Raw genomic sequence first — 22,320 nt, 5'->3', positions numbered from 1 at the left:
AGCATTTAGTCTCGTCGTTTGAACCATATGAGTTTGGTTAAGATGTTGCAAATCTATCAACATGTTAAAAGTACAGTAGGTTTAGGATGGTGCTTAATTATTATTATTTTTTAATTACACCCAAAGGAGCCTTGTAAGTATCCAAGAAGACTTCGATTTATTGGGGGGGCCTATATAGAATGATGAATTAGCCCTTCTAATAAGCCATGCTTCATATGAAAAGCTGCTGCCTTTAATCAATATCAAGTGTTTGTGTGAATGGTGCCAACTGTTCCTAACATTGTAGAGACAACGATTGGTACCGAGGTATATCTGAAATATTATCTGTCGGTTCAGTTTTTCCAAGTAATGGAATTAATGTTTCTGTTGAGATAAAAATACAGATGAGTATAAGGAAGGGTAAAAAGCAGAGAAGGCCATTCTAGTCCATGTGGTAGTTAGTAGCCAGTTGACCCACGGATGTCACCCAGCCGTTTCTTGAAAGAAGCCAGGGTTTCAGCTTCAACAACATTGGTGGGCAGCTTGTACCAGACTCCTACAACTGTTTGACGTAGACCCAACTCTAAGAAGTTCTCCTGTTATGATGTAGTCCACCTTATCAGTGCCTTTAAGGATTTTAGTAACCAAGATCAGGTCCTATTTTAAGCTTCTCTGTTTAAGAGTTAACACATTCAGCTTTGTTTTGCTTCATAATTGTATGCTATTGTAAATGAGGTCCTGTTAGTGGATTGTACAATTTTAACATAATGGCCCTTGTTTTAAGCTCTATACCTTTAACTGAGTTTCATAATATTCTGTTTGCTTATTTTCTTTCTCTACACTTTCTATAAGATGTAGATATCAAGATAACCACCTCAGCCTTTTTTATAGGTAGCCTTTTCTTGCTTAGCGTTTCCCATTTCCTGTTTATAGTTTTACCTCAGTGTAACACTAAGCACTTGCCTACATTAATCATCAGTTGCCAGATGTTCACCTAGTCTTAAATTTGATCTTAATACACACACATTTTATTTCTTGCCTCTGTGAGGCATTAAAAACACAACCAATACTATTGGTTCCAATAATATTTAGTTGTGATTTTAATGCCTCTCAGTGTACAAAGAAATAGGAAGGCAACTTAGCTCATAAATTTAATGTCTTATTTAAAGTTACATTTTAGTAAGCATTCTCATAAGCATAAACAGGCATTTCTCCAGTTTCTGTGCCCCAGCTATCCTTTGTATGTTTCAGTTTAAAGAATATTAATCTGCTTCTGCAAACCTGACGTTTTCTTGCCTGAAATCACAGACTTTGCTGTGTTTGGAATTGATGCGCCCTGGGGAGCTGAGTGACACCCCAGCAGTGGCGTGAAGAGAGCGGAGCGTCAGCAGCCTGTCCCTAACACAGACTCGCTCCAGCGGTACCGCACGCCCCAACATGGGGGCGTCGCGCTGCTGCCCCCCCTCTCCCAGACCGTCTTGCTCTCCACCCCGGGCTGTTACACAGTCAGAGTTGACCGTCCTCGCCCACCCCCCCCACACCTCCTCCTTCCCTTACTCCAGGGGAATGCAGGACGCCCGCCGCGCTCTCTACCCATCATGCCCACTGTTATAACGCTGGGCTGGCCACTAGACGGCTGACCTCCAGCACAGTTGGAGGCCCTCTGCCCCCTGTCTCGGCTGCTACCCTATGATCGTCTGCAGCAGGCACATGGATCTCATCAGCTGCAGCGCGGCTCCTCTTCAGTGGAACTGAACGAAAGTGCACGTCCGTCTCGCCCCCAGACTGAGCACTCCCATGGCTTAGGAATGCTGCAGTGGCACTCCTGGACGTGGCAGACGTGTACTGTAATGATAACTTATTCCTAATTAATATCTTCATTAGGTGCAGTATACCATATTACTTTCACAGATAAAATGAAGCTGCACTTTTAAGTATTCCAGTGGATTTCATGTGTGTACCCAGTGGCTGGTTATTGTTTTTTTTTTGTTTACTGTTATACTAGACGTTCTTACTGCTCTAGAGGTACAGTAGCTGGTATTATTAGATTAGATTTTAATCACAAGCATTTTTTTCTCCACTTAATCAGTCTGTTCCTTTAACAAAAAAAATGATGTCTTCTGAAGCCTGACTGTGTTTATTTATATATTTGGGGGATTTACACAGCAATTACTCCCTTGACCTGCTAATGCAATCATGAAACACATTAAATAGCACCAAATGCATTTTTAAAAAGCTTTTAACTCTTTCTCCTGCTGCTGTTTGTGAAAATCACTGCATTTTTCTTTTAACTGAATCCAAGAAATTACCTCACATAAACTAAGACACAGTTCTGGCAGACATGGCTCCTGATTGTGAAAGAGCACTGTGCAAGATTCTAGACAGCATGGGAAAGTATTTTGTGTTACATAACATAAAGCCATTTGATACACTGTGATGCTGTCAAAGTGCAAACACAAGACAAGTCACAAACCGGCATAGAGCTTATCTAGCTCGTTTAGTTTTTAGTAGCTAATTAATAAGAGGTATCTTGAAGAAAGCCAGGGCATTGGCTTTGACAGCATGGCTGGGTGGCTCGTTCTGGACTCGCACAGCTCACAGTGAAAAGATGTGCTTCCTGTTTTCAGATTTAAACGCGTTGCCCAGCAGGTCCATAGTGCTGATCTTGTCAGGGCTAGAGTGATTGAAAAGAGCAGGATCAAGAGAGCTCAAGGCGGCACTGAAACTGTTTCTTGATTAAAAATTACTTTCAATTAGGAAGGACTAAGAAACCTCAGAATGTGGATTTATTCAGGACAGCCCACTGCAGTGGTGTGTAGATCTTCATTCACTCTGTCCACAGGCAGCCTTTTCTTTTTACCACATGACAATGTCTCAATGCTGCACTGGTCTAGCGTGTAATGCTGCTACTCCTACTGTACGTCTTAACCCAACAGGATTGCAAAGTTCCAAAGACTTGCTTTACAGCCAGAACTGTTCGACAATTCCCAGAATAAATCATTTCTTTTCAAACTTATAAGGCCCTTGACAAACCCCCATGTGCAAATAAATGAACAGTTTTTTTGATTTCTTATGAAAACCGCTTGGTGAGAGGAATGTCTGCCTCTTTTAAAGGTAGCTTCACTTTCAGTGTGACAGGAATGCATTTCCTAATGCAGAAAGGCTGCTATGAGCTGCTAGAGGCAAGATATTATCTTAGCAGGAAACTGGATCCTCCCCCTTTGCTTGAAAAACCCAGTTGCCACTCTGCCAAAAACGTGAAAATCCTCTGAAATTCAATCCACCTCTTTGAAAAGCCTCCTGGGGTTTGGTCAGAACTGGCTGAAGCACAGTAATTCAACAGTTTTGTTAAGTTAAGACCGATCTGCTACTGAGACACTGCTGGATCTGCAGTTCCCTTCCCTGATACCAGACCTCTCTTTTGTATCCCTCTTGGTTGAAGTACTGGCACAGCACTGACCATTCAGGAGCTGGCCGTTTTTGTGGTCTGATCATCCTGTATGTGCAGATATGTTCCAAAATACAACAATACGGTACTGTCTTTGCTGGCTGTGTGCATCATGCATGTGCATGTGCAGGATTTAATGTGCTGCAATTATAGTCAATGTGCCTCATTCAATACTCTTCTTGTTTGTTTGACAGGTGCTTTTATCTAGAGCAACTTTCGTAGTTTGCGCCAATACAAACAAGTTGTGCATTAACACAACAGTGTGATTTAAAATATGAAACGTATGATCAATTATTGTTACAGCCTGTTTTCCATACTGTTCTTGTACCTGTGATTGTTGCCAGTGTGCTTCCCTGATGTTGGTAATGAACCACTGTTAGCATTGCATATCTTGTTCCACTTTTCTCTTGAATTGTACCTTGACTGTTCACAAAGGTGACATGCTTAGAGTAGATCATCACCTTTTTTTAAACAATAGTGAAACAGTTTATTTAAGGTATGTAGCTGTGGCTTTCTTGATCAGTGCCTTGTTGCCTGGGTATTTATGAGCACACCTGCAGCCCATAAATACCCAGGCAACCTGTACCTTGAGACAGCTCTCCAGAGCCTCACACAGGGCAGGGAGAGGTACGCAAATGTAGAACGTCTTGCAGATGAGAGGAGGGCATTTGGTCCATCTTCCTCGTTTGGCTGCTAGCCACTAATTGATTCTGAAATCTCACCCGGTTGCCACTTGAAGGACTGTCTGGCAGTACATGGTTTGATATTGAATGAAGGCAGGTGATCTGACAGCAAATGTAATTCCTTCTTGCTGTTTTCTAGTCTGAGTGTCTGTGCGTAGAGATGGTTGAGGTGGAGAGATGATGATTCCCATTTTATTGTAATTTAATTGCATAGTGTGGAGTTGTTTTTGCTAAATGCTGTTGCATTACTCCGAAACTCCAGGGATGTTTTTCGACAGTTGTTACAGATTCTGGTTCCCAATGTGGGTGAAATACAACAACAGCAAAAAAGAAATACACACTGCGAAGGGAACACAAGCATAGTCACATCTGTATTAAATTTGAAGTTTGGAGGAACCACAGAGCAAATGGGCAAGTGAACACCCAGCCCCCTCCCGAAAAGAAACATTGCATGATTTAATTGCCACCATCCTGGCATTTTCTCATCCTAACATCTCCTTATTCGAATAAGTACCATCTGACAGGTCTAAACCCACCACCCCTAACCTCTGCAGGGTCTAAATCCAGTTTTTTAATTCAGACCGTTTTTTAAAAATTGAAATAAAAACAACAACCCAGTTCAAGCAATTTTCATATCTGATTTAATCGTTTTGATTGACATAATGAAAACAGCATGTGAAACGCTCCCTTTTCAAATGAGCTCCATATGTTGAAGAAGAAACCCGAAGAGAGGAAATACTTACATTCTCTGTTAATCCTGTTTACTGACTAGAGGAGGGACACAAATCCCGAGACAATCTTGTCCTGAACAAAGCCCCATCTGAGAAGACAGGTACAGCAACAGCCGTATGATGACGGATCAAAGACCATACCAAGCACGCCTCTGTGATGTGCTATTATGCATTTCTTGATAAATATCTTGTCAGGGTCTGGTCTGCGTTTGCTGGAGGTCTATGTGATGTTGGGGCATGATACCTTCTCTGGAATCTCTTTTGTAACAGTCCCAGCCAAAAATGTCATATAGTCTACAGACTCGGGGAATCCACTAAAGAAATGGCATGAAATGGATACTTAAAGAGAGCTAGTTTGTCTGGCAAACCAAGCCCTGAAAAGTCCTGTGCAGCAATTCGCAGTAGAGCAAAAAGAAAGCGTTTTTTGGTTTTTCCTTTCAAAGAAAGGTACACGTAATGGCCCTGACCAGCTACTCAAGTTCAGCTGGTTTGGTAGACAGCAGGCTGTTAATTGGCACAATTAAGTAACGGAGGTTACCAAGAAAATGTTAGGGCCGTGTGAAGTCATAGAGATTTACAGCCCTGAGTCCACAGCTCAGTCCTTCAAAGTAAATTAACCTCATTTTGTGACAGATGATGTGTAAACAGCTTGTATCTGTCAGCGTTCACTGCATTTCCTGATCTGCCTGCAAACTTGTACACGAGAATTACAGAAAGAACTGCTAGCCAGCCATGACGCTGGCTCACCATTTGGCAAAACACGGCTAGGGCTCGGCCCCCAGGATTTTCCAGCTACTGGGAAGACCAGTGACTTGCTGGGCCAGCAAGACCCACACCTGGTGCGAACTCCAGTGGCTCCAGTGGTTCTCGTGGTTGTGTTCGTACACGTACTGGAGCTTAGGACTGGAGGGCCACGTCTTAGGACACAGACAGAAACACGCACACACTCACACGAGGGCCAGTTTCCACAGATTCCAGTTAACCTCCCAGTGTGTCTTTGGACTGTGGGAAGAAACTAGAGCACCCAATGGAAACCCAGGCGAACAAAGGGGAACATGCAGACTCCACACAAATCCAGTGGGTGATTCTACCATGTAAAAAAAAAAGTAGAAGTTGCCTTTCAGGCCATTTTTGGCTTCCTACTGGCTAATCCATTCCAGCCTTGAATCCTGGGCTCTGTAGTCTTGATGCCTGTTGCACTGACGCTGGCACCAGATGTGCAGTAAATGCTGGGACAGTGTGCTGGAGTAGTAGTGTGCCTTCATTACAGCATCAGTGTCTGCAGTGGAGACACTGTTTACAGCCCTCTTAAAATGGCTCAAATGGCACTTGAAAGACTGGCGTAGGTCGGAGGTGAAACCTGGAAGTCGTTCCTGCAGGCGAGACAGATGGACTGTCCTCGCTCTCCTTCTGCCACAGTGATGCGGAGGAGCGAGGGAGGGTTCCGCAGACAGTCAGCGACGGGGAAAAACTCCTTTTGTAGCCATGAAGAAAATTATCCAACTATCCATTTTCTATCTGCTTCATCCAATTCAGGGTCACGGGGGAGCTGGAGTCTATCCCAGCAAGCAAGAGGCGTAAGGCTGGAACACCAGTTTATCGCAGGGCACACATGCGCACTCACACCAGGGCCAGTTTTCCCAGAAGCAAATTAACCTATCAGCATGATTTTAGACTGTAGGGGGAAACCAGAGGAAATCTACGCGATCATGAGGAGAACTTTCAAACTCCATACAGATGGCACCCCAGGTCCGGAACTGAATCCAGGGCCTCAGCGCTGCGAGGCATTAATCCTAACTACTGCGTCACCCAAGAAAATTATTCAGGGTGCAAAATTACTTAATTTGGTAATTACATGGGTGGGAAGGGTGTTTTGGTTATCGGCATCCACATTGTGACTGAGCCTCTGTCCAGCTCATCTGCCAGGCTGACTCACACCTATAGTCTTCTGACAGCAGGCAGGTAGTCAGCCTCAACATCCTTTAGCAATATGAAATTCAAAGGTAATGAAGAAGCAAAACAGGGGCTAGCCTTTTCTCTCCTTCCTCAGGACTCCTTTCCTCACCAGGTCCCGGAGAAGCATTTCACATTAGATGTTTTTTGTTTATAAGACAGAAAATAAACTGCAGCTGTGTTTCATTTCATGCTGCTGAAACTTGAGCGCTGTGCCCCTCTCTGAGGTCAAAACCTGGCACTTTGAAGTACAGGCATGGCAGTCTGAGGAAGGACTGAAAGTTCTTGTAATTACCAGCGTATAATGGGCCTGTTTGACTCCAGAAGGGATGTGTAAAACACACAGAGCGCTTGTGTTTCTGTAGTGCTGAGATGAAGACCACACTCCTGGCCACCCCAGTCCAGCTGCCTGTTCTCAGTAGATACAGAACAAGAGATCAGCCCCCTTTTGTGCCCGTGCTGTACCTTCACTCTCTTTCAGAAGAACAGAGAAAGAAAGATGACTGCTGCTGACAGTTCTTTTCTGCACAAGCAGGTTTTCTTTTTAGGTTTTAGGTTAGAAGGTTCGGGGTTTCTGTCGAGGTTTTTGGTTTGCAGTGTTTTTGAACCCATGCAGGTAAAGAGCAGCTTTTGGCTGGGGTGGAGCTGCAGTATTAGTATGTCAGTGATGTCTCCGTGTTCTTTCCCAGCACACTTGAGGGAGATATTTATCCAGAATGATTCAGCCCCGACATGTAAATTTACTTCCATGATATCTTTCCGCTTTTGTCACAGATTTACAGTTTTTTTTTTTACCATAGTGTTCCGTACTTTGCTGCACTAGACCATGGAAATGCTGTGCTGTGATATTTTAAACATGCCTCTGAAACATTTATCATGGTGTAATATGGCATTCTTTCTTGTATACCTTTTGAATCGCCAATTATTTTGTTTTACCCACCAGATGTGGAGTTGTTTGGTGCCTCTGAACAGAGCACTACATTAAACGGACAACAGTCTGTTTAGTCCAATTTGCAGGATCTTCCTAATTGAGAATACCAAAAAGAATACAGCAGAATAACAACGTGGAATTTAATACAGCAAGTGAGGTGACGTGGTGTACAGTAGATTAATTAGTTGTCTAAATTAAAATCTAAGAACCACTGTTCTTCTGTTTATAAATTTTTTTGAAAGGGGTTTGTGCTGCTCATTCTTTTCGCTTCAACATTTTTACTGCTGTTGCCCTGCAGAAGAAGAGGCATTTGAAAACTGCGAGCAATCCCATGCTGAAGCAACGCCGAGGGAACCTCCTGTACCCCATGGGATTGAGAGGAACACGAACGACGACAGAACCCCTCTCAAGATGGACTCTTCAATGCCAAGCAAGAGCATAACATGTGAGTGGGAAAGATGGATCTGCAGCACATCGGTTTCTCAACGATCCATGTTGTGAAAGTAACAGGGAGAACAGAACCACTTCAGAACTCGCCCCAGGTCTAGAATAAGAAATACGTTTTCAGTGCACTAGGACGTCTGCTATCTGCAGCAGCTACGCGAGTTAAAAAATAATCTCTTAAACCTCATAACTGGTATCTTTGTTAAAGCAGGACAGGATGACTAAGAGCCTGGAGATACTGGGCTCTTTTCCCAGCTCCACCTCTGAGTCATCCTTGGTGTGACCCTGGCCAGACACACCCGTGTGCCGAACTGGGTCAGGACAGGACATTCTCGCTGGCAGCCTTGAGCATCCTCTGCCATCCCCGTTTAAAAGCACAGTCCACACAGCACAGATCCCTGCAGAAGTGTGGGGAAGCAAAGATCCGAAGCCTGGGAACTTGTACACGAGAATTACAGAAAGAACTGCTAGCCAGCAGGCTGTTATAAATTAGGGAGAACTTTGGAAATTGCATGCATTATAATGGGGTGAAACTCTCTGGACAAGCTCCAGAAAACAGACTTATTCCTCATGCGTATCACTAATAAAACGCGGCTTGTCTTAACTTAGTGAAGCGAATAAAGTTGACCAAAGGAACGAAAACACATTTGAATTATTCCGAATGCCTTATGAAAAAGCATGTTAACAGCAGGTGAGCGAGGACTGTTGTGGGCTGAGTTCCTTTCTCCTGTTCCCGTGTATTTAGGGGGTTTTCAGTAGGAGTGCTACTGAAGATATTTTAGACAAAACTTGGTAAACACAGCTCTGTGGGTGGTCCTGTGAAAGAGCTCCAAGCTTTATCTCCCAAGTGTTTGCAGCTATCTGTCCCGTGAGCCTTAAAGAAGCAGCTGCACTTCAGTTTTATCTAGTTCCTTCTTTGCCACACTTCTCTTCCTCCAATTCAGATGTTCTGTTCCAGTAGAAACAGCCTGTGTGGGGAATAAAAAATGACAAAGGGCATCAGTAGGGTGAAGCTAATTAGATTCACATAAAAGAAGATTTCTCCAGAGAGAAATTATCTTGAGCCTTTGCACAACACTAATCGACTTCCTCAGCGCACACCCTCGGATTTTCAGAGAACTTGCTTTCTTTGTGCAGAATGTTTCTCTATGTCCAGGAAGCCAGCCGTGAGGGGTATTTTCAGAAGGTGTTGTTGCTTGCTGTTCTGGCACTTAATGCTGACAGCTACAATGTGATTCATGCGGGAAGTGGGATCACATGCTGTACAGTACATGTCAGGCGGGTGCCTTTCAGCTGCAGGAAGCCGTTCGAGAAAAGGATCTCGGTGTAGATGTAGGTTCTTCTATGTCCTCAGTACAATGTGGGGAAGCATTAGAAAAGCAGACTGAATGTTTCAGTGTGTAGAGTAGAAGTGGAATTTAAATCGGAGGACAATAATGTTCAAGTTTTGCGATGTACTTATAAGACATCATTTACAATTTTGTAGTCGGTCTGTAGTCATCACCCATAGAAATACAAGACCAACAATCCTTAGAGGCTTGTTGTACACCGACAGATTAAAGGAGTTAAATCTCTTTAGTCTAGAACAGAGGAGACTAAATGGAGATTTGATCCAAATATAGTATATGAAATCCTAAAGGGTTAGAGAGATGAAAAATGGCTTAATGGTGGTTAAGACCAAGCTCCTTTAACAAGCAGGTAGCTTACAATTTATGATCATTTAGCTATTATGCAACCAGAAGAGCCTGATGTGTTCCTTTCTTGTGTTTTATAAGGATTGAAGAAGAGATGACAACACAGACTTGAATTAAAAAGTTGAACAAAGGAATATGCAGGAGAGAAAGAAAAAAAGCAATCAAAGAAGTGTAGATTGCTCTCCTTCTGCTTTGAAAGTCACTGAAAGTCTCTTCTTTCTTCCAGTCTGTGGTCTTCCTCATATGTGATTCTAGAGCTGTACAGTGCCATGGCGTTTGCATAACCTGCAGTGCATTCTTGCTGCTCATTCAGTTTTGAAACAGTGACCAGCTGCTGGGTGATGTAATTCAGCAGCATGTGGTGCTGAAGTAATGCTAGATACCACAGTCATGGCTTGTCTGCTGACACATCGCAGGCTCCGGAGTTTTTACAAGTCCCAAGTGTTGTAACCCTAATTACGACCGGCTTATTAGATTCATAGGATGTGTGAGTAGCTGCCATTTCCTCCGTCTTTCAAAGGTGTGAAAAAATTCAGAGCCCCATTTGAGATGAGAGATTATGAGCCCCCCCCCAGCCTAGAGTCACACCTCATGTAGCCAGAGGAAAAGCCAAGGCCCAATTTAAGAAAAAAAATCGGAAAAAATTATTCCTGCCAACCCAACCTATAATCAGCCCACGTCCAAAATAATTAATAAAATCCTGCTATCAATTTCAGTTTATTCTCACTGATTTTTGGGGTTTAAAATACTAGTCCACAGTTCACTACAAACCAAACAGCTCTTAAAGCTGATATTTAATGAGGCAATTTGGTCTAGTGGTTACGACAGAGAGCCAGGGAAGTCTGAGATGCCGTCCAAGTGCGCTCTGCTCTGAGCCTCAGCAGGGTGCTCTGTGCCCAGAGAGGGGTCTGTCGCAGATCTTACCTTCAGAAGGGACTCAGAGCTACACTGTCATCTCTTACACTGAAGAAATCACTCAGGTACTGTAATTATTCCCCTGATGGATGAGTTTTTATTTTGGCTCTTTGGTGTCTGCGCTGGGTATATATAACTATCTCTCTGCCGTGTCTTTTGTAAGCTTGCCTCACGGGTGACAAATCATATCCCTTTGTGAGCATCTCTCCTTGTTCTATTTCCTCAACTGTCCCAGCACATCACCTACAGCATCTTAGTGCCTTAGTCTTGGTGATGTGTGGAGTGACGATGAAACTCTGAAGACCCCATTATTTAAAAAAGGCATAACGACTGACACTTTTATACTGTACATCATTTTTTTTGTTCATTACCTTTATGAAATTCATTGGAACTCAAACGATTCATTGAACTGAAATGATTCACTTCAGTAAAACATTTCATAATCTTAATAATTTGATGGTATCTAATGGAACATTTTAACGTGCCTCGTATTGAACAAAAAAAATGTTTCCAACCTATAACTAGTTCTGTTCTGGTAGAGGGGAGTAATTACCTTTTTTATTAAGGAGGCACATTTCCTAGTAGAGTAATAGAAAAATAAAAAAGTCAGTAGACAGAAAACATCTTGCAAGGTAATTAATTGTGCTGTATACACAATGTTGTCCTAAATTAGCTGCATGGCATGGGCATTGCTTTATGAATTTGGGCAATTGTCTTATTGAGAAAGAATCCAGCAGTTTAGACAAGCATGTGGTCAATGTGCCTGGTTTGGACACGTAGTGGAGATGGGATGCTGGTTCTGGACTTGTGAAAGTCTGGTTTGTGCTGGAAACGCCTTGAGGAGTACGCAATACAGTGAACACGGTGTGCTCATGTCAGAGCTGTGAAAACTTGGCATCACTGACATCATCTTCTGGGGAAACTGGCTGATAGAGAGCCCTCTGTTGTGTCAAGGCTATAAAATCACGCAAACAGAATTGCATCATCTGTGTTTATGAGGAGCTTTGTTTTTTAATAGATCCTTTGAATCTTAAAAGGCTGTGGCCGCATTGTTCCTTTGAATTGGAGAGTGTCGGAGATTATTAAGAGAGAGGAATTATTGGTTTATGAGATGCATCGTAATAAAATGGAAGCTGTGAACACATTCCAAGCCCAGATGCTCTAGTGCAATATAATGACATCAGCCTGTTACGCGTTTTTGGAAACGGGAGGCCTGATAGGCTGTCTGGGCACAGCTCAGAAAGACACTGGGCCTCTCCGAGCATGACGTGACGTCTGTCGCTCACGTTTTTCATCTAGCAAGTTTTAACAGAAAATACAATTTTTACCTTCCTTAGAAGTTAAAACGGTTAAATAGTATTGTCTGATATTTCAGGAGTTACGGTTGTTCTCTACCAGAAAAACTGTCGGCTTACTCACATGTTTTAGTCATCATGGCTGGTGTTTCACTCAAGATAATGGAAATTCATAGTATTGATAGTTTTTTTCTAAGGCCACAGTATTAAATTACCTGTTATGTCCAATTGTTTAATTTGCATATTTAGTTTTATAGACCTTGATGATTGAAAAGCATTAAGCTGTCCTTTCAGCGTATTCTTTTTCAGAAGTGTTAATTGACTCGATAAAGGATGCTAGGAGCAGCTGAGACAGGTGTACAACACAAAGTCTTTTGAGATTTATACTGAATGTCACACTTAAACACTCCCCATCCTTAAAACCTTAGTTGCAAAATTGGTTCAAATGATAGGTCATTTAATATTATTAGACTGATTATTTTGAATACTGAATAGAATTAATACTGAATAAGAAAACAAGCAACTTACATTTGTGCCTGTTTATACAGCCAGATATTTTAGAGAAGCAATCTGATTACATTACCTTGCTGAAGGGTTCAGTCGCAGTGCTCCTGTGCTCTACCTGGGATGTGAACCCACAAGCTTTCTCTTAAGTTTAGAGCCTTTGTAAGGCTGCTCTTATATACTACTGAAAAACAGCTCTAATATACTAAACAATATACTAGCTCAAGTCTGTACAGTGTGTAAAGTCTGATCTGGTCTTCAGCTGGGCAACATAATGTCTGAAGGTGTAAATGGAAAAGCACAAAAAGCTGGATCACTGTAAAGGAAATTTAAGGAATAATATGTCTGTGTAAAATTCTGCATGATTCTGGCACAGAGCAGCTTTAATTTGCCACTGGTCTGCTACAGTCTCCTCCCCGCAAACACACAACAGAGCTGCCACAGTCTAAGCCTAATTATATTTCCGTTTTATATTAAACTTTTGTAAAGGTCAATCGTTTAAAAAAAAATGGAGTGCCGCATCCTCTCTGCGATTTCTGCCTCTTCCAATGGCAAGTTTGCAAAACAAAACGCCGCCGGTTCAGCACCTGTGTCCCTCTGCCTTTTTGGATGATCGGACGACGCTGTAAGCCCCATCGACGGGTCTCTGCAGAGGCTGCTGGAAACTTCGATACTTTGCGGAACCAAAACACTTTGCCTGATTGGCAACCCGTGTGCTGCACCAGGCTAAGCAATAGGGAATCACTGGGCTGGAGGAGTGACAAAGAGCAGCAGAGTTGATGGAAGCTCAGCGACAGAAAGCCTCCTAAGCATTTTAAGTACCTTGGAGGCCCCTTTGCGCTAACATACCTCCTCTGTTCGGCTGCTCCGTATTTTAACCTCTTTTCCTTTGTCATGCATTTTCTATTTACCCTGCTTTCCTATAGAGCAACTTCCAGCACGTTTTGCCCAGCGCGTTTAATATGTGGAGGTGCTGCCTGCAAACTCCAGCCCCAGACCAGACTGTAAGCCACTACAGCCGAGCCCGTAAGCAGCTTCCTGAAGGTTATGATTTTTCACTTAACAATAGTCTCAGCAGGATTTAAATTCCCTGGAGTGAAAAACGTCTGCATTTATCCACTGACCCGCTCCCAATCACTCCAAAGGAATGCTTCTTTTTTTTTCTCGTTCCACTTGATATTTAAGAGAACATTTATTCAATCTTCGCCGGGGCCTTAAGCTTCGTTCCTGACATCTTTCATTCATTAATTATCACACTTCAGAAGGAGCCTGTCAAGGGAAATAAACTTCTTAAAAACCCATCCTTGAATCACTAGTCTGAAATTCTCTGATTAGAGTTTTCATCACTCCAGATTGTCATTGAAATGAGGCTTGATGGGGATTAAGGGTTATTCTATTGCCCAGGCACGTCCAGAGCTGCAGTCCTCTCATTTAAAAGCACAGGCCCGGGCCACACTGGAAATCTCGCCTTTGGTGGTTAAAGAACATTGCCATTAAATTCTCTCTCATCCCTGGTAAATTTGCACGGTAATTTTGCCTAAGTATATTTTACAAAAAGCACTAGACACTTATCATTTATTTACTGTTTTTTTTTCCCACAATCTGAAGGTGTTGGAAAGCCTGCGGTTTTCCTGAGAAAACCTGCCTGATTGTGCTGTTGTTTTGTGTTGAAATCCACAGTACAAAGGCATGGCGCCAGCTCAGGGACATTGGAAATAAGAGAAGGACAGCTATTTTCTGCTTACAGATTTTTCAAAGCATTTGATTTTCTTTGCTGTTAGGCTAACACTATCTCCAGAGCAGAATAGGAACAGCAGTCCAGTTTTTGCAGATCGCTCTTTTGAACTGTAGTAGAATGTAGCTTTGGTATTCATTGGGAGTTAGGGGTTGATGGTGTCGATGTGACATTTCTGTGCAACTTGCTGTTGTGCTAGCTCTCCCTATTCTTGTTTATAAGCACAGTCACCCAAGGATTTACTGCGACTTACAATTGCAGCTCAGGGGATGATGGGGTGTCAGTCTCTCAGTCTCCAGTCTCAAGGCTGCCAGTGTCAAGAGAGCTCTGACAAGGAAGAAGGGGGGCAGCTGTGTGACTCATCCTCCTCCCCAGCTGGTGCCACACCTCAAGCTCAAGGGCACTTTATTCAGGAGGCCGAGACACAGCGAGCGCCGTTCTGACACACCGCAGTCTCCAAGCTGTCCTGGTATTTCAGCACCACATGCCAGGCTGTTTGCGGTTGCCTAGTTTTTTTTTTGTACATAAGTGTGTTTGTTTTTTGTGTACATTTTATTTCTAACTACCAGGAGGTGGTTGATTATGCCTATATATAGCTACGCATATATCCTCTCTCATTCCCACTTCATTTCAGTAAACTGTTCCAGAAATGCATACTTGTCAAAACCTATATAAAGGGAAATAAATGAGGATGTGTAATAACGCTGCACTGATTTAACATGAGTCTTTAATGAACTTCACAGCTGGGTGCAACACAAAATTGCTTCCCCTGTTCACTTCCTGCTGCTGTTTTTTTTCCTGGAATATGCAATTGTCATGCCAGCAAGTAATTTAGGGAAGAGCAACAACAGATGAATGTATGCTGTGGGATATGGACATGGTCAAAAAAGATGTGGAAAATCATTGGGCCATGGACTACATTGGTTTGCTCTTTCAGCGGAGCTCAAAAGCATTGTTCTTGCGCGATGGTTGTGTGCGTGTGTGGTTGAAAGCTGGCACGGAGGGCATGTTTTAGTGCTGTTGTTTGCCCTCGCCTCCCTGTGGAGACGGCAATGCCTGTTTGAACACATGGTCTGCCTGCCACATGCCCTGGAGACCTAATGCTGCTGCTGCTTGCTTGTTTACTGCTGAAACACGCAGAAGAAAAAAAGTTCACCTTTTTTGTAGGCCAGCTGTACAAAGAGTGAAGAAGGATTAACTCTGCTCTTTCCAGTGTGGTCTACAAATTGTTTGGCCAGAATATTAGTTACTGTATTTGAGCGGGAAGCTGCCTTGGCATGTGTCACCTGCAAAGACACATGTAAAGGTTAATATTCCAGGCTGAAAAGCAGAAAGGAGAAATGTACTGTAGTATTTCAGCTGTTGAGCCTTCTTCAGGAGTCAAGAGACAATCTGTACCATCATTTTAATTGCTATTAGTTATTAAGTTAGTTGTTTACTTAATCTCAAGATTAAGTAAATTGATTTGCTTACTTAAATATTAATATTATTAATATTAATATATATATATATCTTGAAATCAATATTGATTAACTATTTTATGTAGAAGCTTTATTGAACTTTGCTTCTTTTATATGACTGTCTCAGAACTATTTGTTCCCAATTGTTCAACTTAACTGTCATTATTACAGCTGACATTTTACTACCATAATTTTTTATTAAAAAATATTTTCATTTGATGTGCTCAAGTATGAAAAAACCAGTATCTGGTTATAGATTTTTTTATTTATGCCATTGAGTTACCAAATTTCTAAATGTCTTATTAGACGTCTGTTAAAGTATTGGTAAACACTAGAAATTATTTTTTAAAAAAGCTTGAATGCAAACTGCGGTTTCCGTAAAACTGGTTCTTATTAGAGTATACAGCCATAATTGGGGCCTTTTAATTGTTAGTTTTTACTTCTTAAAATGAAAAGGCTGAAGCTGTATTTTATGGTCTGTTTCACTCGATCTGTGATCTGTGCTTTTTATGAGCTTATGCAGTGCCTTCCGAGCTGGCTATCTAGTGTGACAAGTTTTCCCAAGATTTTTTTAATTTCTAAATTGCCCAATTATGTTCCTTTTCACATCCTCGCCATTTTCAGTCACCAATTACTAGTTACTGTAAATTGTCGATCATTCAGGAACCAATCATCTGGTGTCCAAAATTTTCCATTTTTCCTGGGTGTGATCCAGATAACGTCGATCACACAGTATTTACAAACTATTTAATTTCTCATTACTAAATGTGATGTATCGTACATGGCATCAAACAAGCTGAAGTAATGAGTAATTGAGCAGTTTCCTCAATACTCTCCTTGAAACATGTATGTTGTCTTTTTGCATGTTCTAAAGCTTTCCGTGCTTTATTTTTTATATTTTTATACAGTTAACAAATTCAAACAACTAAACATACACAGTACCCAAGAACACAGTTCTAATAGAATGTGCAAAAATAAGCTACTGTAGAAACATTGATGCTGTGAACCCTCCCCTCAACCCCCGGGAATCCTGACAATCGATCAGTTCTGGCCGCCTGGAATCTGCACGGAAGAGGGAAGGGGGACATGCGCGTGCTCGGCTGACCCCTCCCTGTTTCCCGTGCTGCAGGTTCACAGTTCTGCGGTCCCTGTCCGCTGCAGCAGTGAGGCGGCTCGCCCAGGAGGGGTTTATTGCCGGATGCTGCTAGCAGAAAGTGCAGCTTGGATTCTAGCATACTGGACACCGTGATTCTAAAAATGTGCATACCCATATCAGATTCATAAGGGCTGGTTCAACTGTTTTTACCTTTTCAAGATAAAGGACAGGTAATCTGCTGCTAAGAGCTCAACTAGTCATCTTTCTTTTCCAGGTTAATCTGTTTCTTGAAATTGCAAGCTTTAGGATAGTTAGTTTTGAGTCTTTGTGCTGTGATTCATAGGAAGAGCTTTGTCAGCCTTAAACTCTTAGAAATACGTGGTAATATGAGTAAATACGTGGCATAGGAAGTGGGCATTTTTTAACCCACTTTTAAGTCAAAGTTCATCAATGTTGTTGGAAACGTTTTTTAACAGAATTCTAGATTTAAAATACAGAATAATAAGAAAAGCATCTGATTAACTCTTAACTAACATGGCTTAACATGGCTTGCAGGGATTTGAATATAATGCCTTTCTTTTTGATCACTAGACAGAGTTCTTCTTCCAAAGTGAAAAGTGTATCCCCAAAAAACTGAATCTCAGCCACGTTCAAGATGCACACTCTGCAAAGAATGAAAAGAACAGCTTGAGTTTCAGTTAATTGTAGCAGAATCATTACTCTGAGTTTCATTTATTATTCTTGAAAACTGTATAAAACTGATAGACCCTTAAATGTGCTTATTTTGTAAATAAAAATCATTTCACAACCTAATAATATCAGAATATTCAATATAGGTGCAGTGACACCTGCCATACAGCCTATAAATATTGTACAACAATGGAAACGAGAGTACAGTATGTACAAAAGTACTTTTTTTTGCACAAAACCAATCAATCAAGCCATAAAGAGTTACATTTAGCAGCGCAGGTCTGTGCTCTTTCTGTCTTTGGGGTTCCTGTTGTGCTGCAGGGGCTCTCTCCAGATTTTGAACTGCAAGATCGACATTGATCTGTGATCACAGTGAAAGCCAGACCCTTCCTTCAGAGCCCAGGCTGTCTCGCTGGGGTGTCTTTAAACAAGAATGCAATACAAGAGATTGCTCATTTCCCACTCTTCAGCTGAAGATGGCGGAGAAGCAGTAAATGTGAAATACGACCCTTTTCCCTTTTTGTAAAAAGAATTGCTGAACTAAATCATGCTAACCTTTTGGGATATATATCTGTGGCTGTTCATAAAATTATGAATTACAGTTGGAACAGTTTAGCAGTGTACTAGAATGGAGTGCTTTAGAGATGCATATGCTTTGATTTGATTATCGATGCCTCTTTTACTTTTTTCAAGGCTGTTAATTTAACGAATACTGCTCTAAGGACAGTGTAATTTCTTCCACATCTACATCTAGAATTCTTGGAAGAAAGATCTTATCTCTCATTGCTTTTTAAAATCTAAATATGCAATATGCAATAGTTTTCTGTTTGGTAGGCAACCTATTAGAGCCAATAGCTATGTGAAAAAAGCAATTGGATTTCATTTGAAACTGATAATTAATTATTTGCAGCAATTTGTAAACTTCCAAGCTCAGATTAACCCTGTGACCACACATAAATCTCTCATAGGCTATCATTGTTGGTTTAACTATTTCTGAGTGTGCACAAAGTTCAATTAAACACTAGTAATACCTGAATGTACTGGAAAAATGTACTGTCTGTGGTATTTCATTTGGATTTTTCTTTTTTATTGCATTCAGCCAAGAAAAAAGCTTATTATTTTCTTCCCATCTGATTAGTGTTGGTCCAGCAGGGAAACGTGCCGTATGAGATGCGTCTGACTTTTGCCAAAGTCGGCTTCGTGAGCTGGTTTGTGTTTGTGGAGGAAACACTGAGCCGCTTGGAGGTATGAAGCCACAGAGCGACAGTGTCTGCGTTTCAGAGCTCAACCACCTTCCCCAGCCCTTTCACAGGGATACCTGATGCAGAGAAGGTTTAATATTTATATCACTGAGGGCACATCTGAAGCACTGGAAACTTTTGATTGTTTGTTTTTTTAAAAAGTAGTTTTAAGTCACAATATGATAAATGGCACAGAGAAACACATTTGTTCTTTTGAGTCCAATTTCTCTGTCCATCAGTTTCTCGAATTGCTGGTTTTAGTTTGCGGTTTGGGTTTCAGCTTCCACAGGATTATGTAGGATTTTTCAATGGGCTCCGATTCCTTAATCTGTTGCAGTGTTGAACATTGCATACTCCTGCTTTCCCCAGTAGAACAAGGCAAAGACTGTTCAGGCCTCCTGCAGAGCATGGCATGGTTTGTATTGGAAGAGGCTGTCCTCGTTTTCATTTTGTTTCTTTCTTAATTAAATAAAGACTCACGGGAGTCTTGAGTTGACTGCGAAAGGGGAGGGAGGTAGGTGGAAGGTTTAGGCAAGAAAAAAACAGGAGAAAAGATTTAGGAACAGGAGAAGAAAAGAAATCGTTGGGAAGGCAGCAGACTCTCACGTGTGTTGTTGCGTCACAGCCCAGACGTGAGAGATCAGTGCGGGTCAGCGTAGCGCCTTGTGGAAGCAGATATGGTGAACAGATGGTCTCTCCTTAATGCGCAGTCCCAGCTGAATCCTAAAAGCAGTTTCCCAGAACTTTTCAACTTAAACACAAGTAAATCTAACCATTGTTTCAGCGTATCTGGCATCTCTGTCCTCTGGTTAGAACAGGATACGCTCCTTCATAAATTCAAAGAAGATGTCCTTTTGACAAAACAGACATCATTCATTGTCGACTGAAGAAAGGCCTGCTATGATGGGCTCAGTGAGCTGACAGGATGGTGTTCTTACCCACAGGGCTCCAATGCAGAAAACTAGGTCCAGAATGAAAACAAAAGCTGAATGGGGACCCTCGGATCCATAAGCTCTTGGCAACCAAACATGTTCGATGGGCCTAATGGCCTCCTGTTGTCTGTCCTTTCCTACGTTCTTGTAACATAGCTCCTTGGAAGTCTGTTTTTATACTTTTTGTAGAATCTGGGTCAGTGACACAGTGTTTTAAGGAGTTTATCGCATGGTTGACTAGTTGTGATTTATCAGCTAGAAAACTGAAATATTTACAGGGTAGGCGATTTAAAAAAAAATGTGCATGCACCTCAAGTTCCAACCTTACGAATGAGAGCGGAGCATTTGGCCCCTCTAGCCTGTTTCAGTGACCTGTGAGTTCATTGTTCCTAGGATCTCAACCACACATTTCTAAAAAGATACCAGGAATCAGCTTAAACACCCACCATGGCTGGGCAGCTTCCATACTCTTACAACCCAGTGTGTTGAGAAGTGCCCCCTGTTCTCAGTTTGAGATGCTCAGAGTCTTCATCTGTGTACTACTTGGTTCATGTTTTTGTGTTCATTTTGAAGTAATCTGTTGAGTTGTCTATTAGTGCTGTTGAGGACGTTTAAGGACAAATGTATTTGGAATACTTGTATTGGGTCCCCTCATGGTCTTATCTGTTCAAGGTCCATTTCCTTCAGCCTGCTAGTAAAGAACTTTACCTTTTTAGCCCTAGAATGTATCTGGTTGCTGTTCTCTGGGCTGATTTCAGAGCAGCAATCTTTTCTGGTGACATGGTGACCCTAACTCTACACACAGTAATATTCTAAATTACATTTTTTATAAATAAAAATATTTTATTCTAAAATATTCTGTCCTTTAACTGCCCTAACATTTTGAATGGCTTTTTAATTGCTTCCTACATTGTCAACAAGATTTAAAGGATGTGTCAACATAAACACTTAAGCCCTTTTCACAAGTAGCCCCTGATTATCATCTCAGCCTGCTTTTCAATCTGCATGTACTGTAAAACCCTACACTTATCTACATTAAATGTGATCAGGCCTAGTTTTATATTAATGTAAATCTTTTTGAATTTCATTTGCTGCTTCTAAACTGTTTGCTTATCCTCCTAATTCGGTATCAACTGCAAAATTGGCGATTCTGAAATCAATGTCTTTTAAATGTTCAATTAAGAGTAGCACTGGTTCAGGTACATGTCCCTGCAGCATCCACTAATCACATCTGGAGTATTCTGCCCTTATCTGAACTCCGTTTTCTATTTACAGACTAAATCTCAATTCAAGTTCTTGTTTCTCTGGAATGCCTGCCACCTATATTTTGAGAAGTAATCTTTGATCAAAAGCCTTCTGAAAATGCAAATAAACCTTATCATGTGTTCTGTGTGTATCTGTTGCTGTTGTTGCTTGTTCACAGAGCTGTAACAACGTGGTTAGGCTGTCTGTTCCTTCCTGTCCATGTCTATTGAGTTTATAATTATAGTAAACCGCTCGTTTAACAGACTGATGGGGGAGGAGGGGTTTCCATTATGGCCGAATATCTGTTAAATCATGAATTACATTTTTTCAGCCCAAAATCAAATGGTTATCAAATGAAATCAAAGTTTATTTATCAAATGCAAGAATCTATATACTGTATACTGTACTATATATATTCTTCCTGGATCTTTCAAATTATTCTTTAACAATTGCAATCAACACAGTCAATGTAAAAATTGAAAAAAATAATAATATACAAGGTCTTTGTTTTATGTGCCGTAAATGTTCCATGTAAAATTCAATAAAGCATAGGAAAAAAACAAAAACAAACACCCATTGTAAGCAAATGACCAACCACTACAGGGCACCACTACTATTCTTGTTCCATATTATTTCAGCCTACATAATACTTAGATTTACCTTATTATATTTATATTTGTGTATTTTACAGAGCTTTTGTGTGTCAGTGTGTGCCCTGCGATGGCCTGGCGTCCTGTCTAGGGTGTACCCTGCTTTGCACCTGGTGCCTGCTGGGATAGGCTCCAGCTCTCCCACGACCCTGTATTGGATAAAGCAGTTAGAAAATGGATGGATGGGTTTGTGTTGGTTTGTTCGCAGGTATTTCTAGCAAGTCGCACCGAACAGGCACCTGACGTGACAACGAGGCGCACACCCACCCGTTGTGTCCGTCCACTAACGTAGCGCCTCACCTGTGGCCTTTCCTCTCGGCAGGCCAGCCTCAGGCCTCTCCCTTTAGTCCCGCGCTGGACGGCTTGGCTCCGGAGACGCCCTGCCTGCTGCACAACGGCGGCCAGCGCCCCCCGCCCCCCCAGAAGAACGGGAGCCCGCAGGGGCGGCCGGCCGCGCCCCGGAAGCCACACGGGAAGCTGCAGTCCCACCCCTCCCTCAGCAGCCAGAGCAGCAAGAGGAGCAAAAGCAGCTCCAAGTCTGCCAGCTCCCAGATCCCCATCGAAGCAGAGGATGGTGAGTCGGAGGTCGTGGGACAAGACTGTGGCTCTCGCCTCTCTCAGCACAGACCCTGCAGCACGGCTGGCTTATCCTTTACTTCTTCGCCCCGGACACCATTCTGTTGAAATATTGCTG

General features: G+C 42.0%; 1 protein-coding gene across 4 annotated transcripts in view; it reads left to right on the top strand.

Moving 5' to 3' along the window:
* The window catches only part of mdfi (MyoD family inhibitor), a 40,296-nt gene that overhangs the window by 13,470 nt on the left and 4,506 nt on the right, over positions 1-22,320 (top strand). For 3 of the 4 annotated variants that reach the window (XM_088640500.1, XM_088640498.1, XM_088640499.1), the window contains exons 3-4: positions 8,024-8,170; positions 21,949-22,200. In XM_088640500.1, the coding sequence (XP_088496626.1) occupies positions 8,024-8,170; positions 21,949-22,200 (399 nt within the window). The remainder of the gene's footprint in view (positions 1-8,023; positions 8,171-21,948; positions 22,201-22,320) is intronic. The other variant, XM_088640501.1, reaches the window with a different exon arrangement.

Source organism: Lepisosteus platostomus, chromosome 7, assembly GCF_059453375.1.
Source record: "Lepisosteus platostomus isolate fLepPlt1 chromosome 7, fLepPlt1.hap1, whole genome shotgun sequence".
Classification (NCBI taxonomy): domain Eukaryota; kingdom Metazoa; phylum Chordata; class Actinopteri; order Semionotiformes; family Lepisosteidae; genus Lepisosteus; species Lepisosteus platostomus.
This window is presented reverse-complemented; position numbering and strand designations above follow the sequence as displayed.